General features: G+C 29.1%; 1 protein-coding gene across 1 annotated transcript; it reads left to right on the forward strand.

The window, feature by feature from the left end:
* The first annotated feature begins 2,589 nt into the window (after positions 1-2,589).
* Positions 2,590-5,645, forward strand: LOC108997963 (lysM domain-containing GPI-anchored protein 1-like). The gene is made up of 5 exons (XM_018974351.2): positions 2,590-3,423; positions 4,277-4,391; positions 4,564-4,728; positions 5,089-5,114; positions 5,247-5,645. The coding sequence occupies exons 1-5, from the start codon at positions 2,754-2,756 to the stop codon at positions 5,498-5,500; spliced, it is 1,230 nt and encodes a 409-aa protein (XP_018829896.2). The 5' UTR covers positions 2,590-2,753; the 3' UTR covers positions 5,501-5,645.
* Positions 5,646-6,543: the final 898 nt, after the last annotated feature.

Here is a 6,543-nt window from a genome sequence, read left to right on the forward strand (position 1 = left end):
TTCTACCAAACATTATAAATCTTTTTTTTAATATTTTCTATCTTTTCTTTTATTATTTTTTTAAACTATTTAAATATTTAAAAAAAATACATATTTATTTAAAAATATTTATTTAATCATTAAATAAAAAAATAAAATTAAAAAAAGATTCGGTAGAGAATTTCTATAAATATCTTCTATAAAAATAGTATTTTCCTTTTAAAAAAATGCTAGATGTCCTGCTGAGGGCTCTCGTTTGGAGTTCCTGCTGGACTCTAGTATTTTTTTATATGTTTTTTATTTAATTTTTTTATATAGATATTTTTAATAATTTTAAATATTTAAAAAAAATAAAATAAAATAAAATAAAAATTAAAAAATAAAATATTATTAAAAAATACTTCTTTAATCACGAAGACTTCATGATTAAGAAATTATTTTTTAATTATTTTTTTTTGCTTTTTGATTAAAAAAATATTTTTTAATAATATTTTAAATTTATTTTATTTTTTAAAAATATTTAAAAATATAAAAAAATTTATGTAAAAATAAATTTAAAAAATACACATAAAAAAATAAAGAGCTCCGGCGGGAGCTATAGCATGATCTTTTCCCTTTTTCAAAATTATAGTACATGATAAGATCGAAAGCAATTACTAAATAGTACTGTACCCGCAAACTTTTAAGGTTATATTTGACATCACTTTATATTACTTTAATATTATTTATAAATTATTCATAACTTTTTTTATTATTAATTTTAAATTAAAGCAGGTTTGAAAAGTAAGATAAGAATTTTTTATTCTATTTAAAAGTTTAAAATATTGTATTTTAATATTATTATTATTTTAAGATTTGAAAAAAGTGAATTGAGATTTGAAAAAGTTGAATTGTTTATTATATTTTGTATAGAGATTTGAAAAATATGTAATGATGAAATGAGAATTTTGTGTCTCATCCTACCCCGAAATCTGTCCACATTTAGTCTAAATTATCGTAATAAAGATAAATAATGCATTTAAAGGTATTTTGATCTTATTTATTTTAAAAAGAATAATAATATCTATACAATATATTTCATAACATAAGTTATAAAATAAAGATATTTTAATAAAATAATATTACTTTTACAAGTTAATTTATAAAAATAATATTTCTCTTAAAATATTATTATATAAAATATTATAAAAAGTGAAGTGGATTTATCATTTTTCTTTTAGAAAACTATCCTTGCTAGTTGGAACCTATGTATCAAATTAGAGTTTGTCGATAAAGAAAATGATTGGAAAATAGTTATAGAGAAATTGTAATTTGTAAGTGTATCATTGCGCGTGTCGATAGATCCAACATATATGACCGGATTGGCACGTGCGTGTGCCCACACTTGCATGCATCTTCCTTACTAACGTTATCCTAATTAATTTCATCCATCGATCATGTCTGCACGCATTCGATCTCTTTCATTATCTTTCTTTGCCTTCGCTCCTAAGTATCCATTTTTCACCCTCACAACTTGACATGACCCGTCGATTTGGGCGGTCAATTACTCAGATATCAACTGATCCAAAGCCAGTCAATTTGGTTCAAACAAAAAAGAAAAATAGAAACCTGACCAAGTGTGTTTTACGAAAAAATTTATCGGTCTAACTCATTTTATAAAATCGGTTCAATAAAAGATAATTATTCATTTTTTATAAACATGCTCAAGATCTTATCCATAAGTAATCATGTGAGATTATTCTTCAATATTATTCCTCACGTGTAGGTTAGTATTTTTTCTGATCCTTGTCACGGAGTAAGTAGCGTGAGTACTCCTCATTTATCTTGTGGCAGACTCTGATATCATGAAAAAATTTATTGATATCACTCATCTCATAAACTGATTCAACAAGAGATAATTGTTCATTCCTTATAAATATATCAAAAACCTTATCTATAAATAATGTAAAATTATTCCTCAATATTTTAGACTTTAATCACAGAGGTCTTGCATATAATCTTGTAAACACAAATAGATAAGATCATCGAGGAGTAGGTTGGACTCGTTATGGGTATGGGAACTTGTGTGATTCATGGCTATTTTCATTTTCTTCTTGACGTGACCCACCCGATTGTGTTTGACATGAAATCGGACAAATGAAGTCCATATTCATAAGTAATTAGATGCGGAAATGCTTTGGATTCTGAATTCTGGACTCAAAATGTGTCCCGAATGTAATTTTTTTTATTTTTATTGAATGATTAAAAAAATATTTTTTAATGATATTGTGATTTTTTTATTTTTTTAAAAAATATTTATGATGATTAAAAAAATATATAAAAATAAAATAAAAAACCTATTCGAGACACATTTTGAGTCATTCGGACCCATATATAGCAGTTTCCAATTAGATGAGGCTGATCATGAATATGTCAACCGGCCGGGTTGTACTAATTATCATCATTTGTTTTTAATTTATTATGTTTTTGCCTTTTTCATGATCTGGAGAAGGACTTGCCTGAACAATTGCCCAATCTACTGAGTGATCTCTTGATATATGACTGGTTGGTCTCAGCACATGATCTACCTGAGTGTTAGATCATGCCCTACCTTACCATCATATCCTCCTTTCAAAGTTTCTCTTCAGTTATCCAAAATGCCACCCTGTTTTTCAGCAAGTTTAATGCATGCACCTAACAGCTTTTTCAGTCCAAAATGATTGAAACAATGCAGAAGATGAAGTTTTCCAACACTTCGTGTTTCAACACCATCCAAGCTAGCTCACGTTAGCACAATGAGCAACCTATTGCAGCAACTTCTACTTCCTTTACTCCTCCCCATTCTTTCAATATTCTTCATTCTTCCTTCTCTAATGCATGCAAAATCTGTCATTGAACCATGTAGATCTTCAAACTCATGCACCTCTCTTCTCTCTTATATCTTACCCTTTGACTCCAAAATCTCAGAGATTGCATATCGATTCCAAGTAAATATTACTGATATCCTTGCCACAAACTCCATCACCCCAGCAATACCAACCCTTGGAAACAAAATTCTTCGAGCTAATTCCCTTGTGAAAATACCCATTTCGTGTCCCTGCGTGGATGGTATCAGACGGTCTCTGTCAACCGAATATATAGTTCGAGAAGCTGACACTGCAGATTCCATAGCAGATGGATATGGAGGGCTTGTTAGTGCTGAGCAAATTGGGATTGTGAATGGCATCAATGCGAAGAACCCTTTGTTGAGCAGGCAAAGCCTCGTGATACCATTGCCATGCACATGCTTCGACAACAGTAACAATGGGATCACCACAGTGTACATGTCGTATGTGGTGCGGAGAGGAGAGAGCTTGAGCAGCATTGGACTGGAATTCGGCGCCACTGTCATGGACTTGGAGGCCATCAATGGGCTCGGACAACCTGTGGTTGATCCTGGAGACATACTAGCTGTTCCAGTTCCAGGTCAGTACAACATATATAAATAATTCACTTGTGAACAGATTGGACTGACTAAATGTAGTTACTGCATTAAGGCTGCCAGAACAAGTTAATTAGGCGAATCAAACAACCTTGCAGAAGAAAAAAACAAAATCACTCGTGTGACTTTTCCACACTTAAATTAATAACTTGGTTTAGCTTGTCACTTTGCTGATAGATACATAATGTAAAAAATAGACATATCTGGATCAATATCAATGTATCATGTCGAGTTCTTTTCCAAACTTGAAAACTTTAAATGCAAGATAGATAAATACATAAAGTGAGTTACATAATATTTATTGACAAGAATAATGCTAGATACAATTATAGATCAGCATACAAATCCCGCGCAATCTCTTTGAAAAAAAAGTAGAGTCTACTATTAAAAAATTATTTTTATATGGATTTCAAATTTACTTATTTTTTTAAAAATGAATGTGCAAAACTTGCAAACCTAAGACTGTAAATATTATTTATCTATTGAAAATTTAATATTCCTCAAAAATTGATGAGCAACAACAAATTTTTATGGATCCTTTGGCTCGATTTGGATTGAGAAACGCTCTGAACCCACTTCATCTCATCATTACAACTTTCACAAATTCTTACATAAAATACAATAAACAATTCAACTTTTTCAAATTTTAAAACAATAATAATATTAAAAAATAATATTCTAACAAAATTTTATTCAATTTTTAACTTTCATCTCATCTCAACTCACTGTTCAAACCTAACCATGCATATATTTGTGTAATCAATGGCAGGAAATGCAAAAGTTCTTATATTTATTGGTTGATTTGGTTTCTTAACATTGATGCATATATGAATGCAGCATGTTCTTCGGCGAATCTGAACTGGTACAATGAGAGCCTAATCGTGCCAAATGGTTCTTATGCTCTTACTGCCAACAACTGCATCAAATGCATCTGTGGAACAGACGACCTCAAGTGAGATATTTTTTCATGATATTTTCTTTTATTAATTTCTGATCATTCATTTACATGTATACATATATATATATATATATATATATATATATACATACATACATATAGGTTGACATCGATCTGCATGTGTTTATTAATTCTTGGTGACCCACACACACATGCACACATACAGCTTGCAGTGTTTTCCATCTGGCAACACAGCCCCATGCTCTCGTTTGCAGTGCAAAGGATCTACTCTTTTTATTGGGGATGCATATGTTCAGCACACTGTTGCTGGTAATTGTAATGTCACTACCTGCGTCTACCGTGGCCATACTGGCCGCAAAATTTTCCGAAGGTACGTAAATTACCTAAATTAATGTTTCTATAAGGTACATTTAATAATTAAACAGAAAATATAAAGTTAGAATTCGAACTCAAGATCGCCTCGTTTGTTTTTACAACCATTCTTATCTGATCTAATTATTATAACTTTTTTCAAATTCTAAAATGAAAACAATATTAAAAAAACATATTCTAACAATATAATTTTATTCAACTTTTAACTTTTATCTTAACTCATCTCATTTGATCATCTGCAAAAACAAACGAGACAAATTAATAACATATTAAACATTAATAGCTATTCATTTTATTTTGATTCATGTTTATAAACAAGCTGGTCATAATGCATACCTCATTTCTCCTGGATCTGCAGTTTGGCAAGTTCTTCTCAGTGCCCAGGTAAATAGCCTGCTGCATCAATATAGGATATATGAATCTGCATGCCAAACTTCTTTTAGGATTAGTTTTGATTAGACTCGATTTATCTGAAGTACTAGTACTGCTGTAACATAGAATAGTTTTTTGATGCAGATAAGCACAAGGCCGCATCCTCAACAATATCTGGATCTCCAATGTCATCCCGTGATCCGGTAGTCCCATTTATAAGTACAGTACCGTCTCCATCTCCATCTCCAGCTTATTTTAATCCAAGTACTATTGGGACTGGTACTGCCTCTGGTCCTACGAGTTATATTTCTGGTGATGGTGGCCGATTGCTTGGCGAAGCTTCATGTTACAATTTATTGCTTCCAGCCCTTCTAGTACTTCATTATTTCACGTGGTAAATATATGGCATCTTCAATTACTTCCTAGTTGAAAGAAGCAAAAAACTCATTATTGCTTTTGATTTATAATAATAAAAATAATAATAATAATAATATTTATGTCGAGTTATTTGCGACATAAATGATTATTTATGATAAGAATAAATTATTTTTGACAAAAATTAATTATTTTTGTAAGAAATAACTTGATACAAATTATATACAATTTTCTTATAGTGTTTTATGGACATGATTATATATATATATATATATATATATTTATATATATAGGCCAGAAAATTCATTGTTGGATTCGGTTTTTTGGATTGGGTTGAGAAGGATCCTTCTAGCTTTGCTTGTTATCATAATTTATCTCAATTTATCTTAGTTCATAATTATAACTTTATCAAATTTTATATAAAATATAATAAATAATTTAATTTTTTAAAATTTTAAAATAAAAATAATATTAAAAAATATATTTTAATAATATTTTATTTAATTTTCATCTCAATTCAATTTATCACATCTTAAAAATCAAACGAGTTCTAGACAACCCGGAGTCGTTTCGATCCAACACGATTAATAAGAGGTCAAAATAAATTAACTGATCCTCTCTCTCTGATTACTACCATGAACGGACGTAAGCTTCCTTAGGATTCAGGATTCACTCTGTACGGATAAACTATTTCTTATGGAAACGGTCATGCATGGATGTTGTTTTCAAAATGCTTTCTCAGATTTTGCAAGATGACAAAATTGTAAACAGTAACTTTTCATAAAGCTGCCAGCGGAAAAGAAGACAAACTTGCAGCTTGTTTGAATATTTCATAACTTTACTGTACACTTGATTTTTAACTTCCGTACAGTTGATTTTATAAATATTTCATAATTATTTAAGAATATTATAAATAAAATATATTTTTATTTCATATTTTTTTATATAATTTAATTTTAAAAACTATTATCATCTTATAATATTATTATAAAAAAATTGGATATGTAATTTATAAATTATATTTATTTATTTATAAATAAAACAAAATTATTATAAATACTATACA

The sequence above is a fragment of the Juglans regia genome, chromosome 6 (assembly GCF_001411555.2).
Source record: "Juglans regia cultivar Chandler chromosome 6, Walnut 2.0, whole genome shotgun sequence".
NCBI classification, from domain to species: Eukaryota; Viridiplantae; Streptophyta; class Magnoliopsida; order Fagales; family Juglandaceae; genus Juglans; species Juglans regia.

Coding starts and splice junctions, on each gene's coding strand:
- LOC108997963 (XM_018974351.2), top strand. CDS start 2,754: ATGAGCAACCTATTGCAGCAACTTCTACTTCCTTTACTCCTCCCCATT. Junction 3,424..4,276: donor ACTAGCTGTTCCAGTTCCAG/GTCAGTACAACA, acceptor ATATGAATGCAG/CATGTTCTTCGGCGAATCTG. Junction 4,729..5,088: donor GGCCGCAAAATTTTCCGAAG/GTACGTAAATTA, acceptor CTGGATCTGCAG/TTTGGCAAGTTCTTCTCAGT.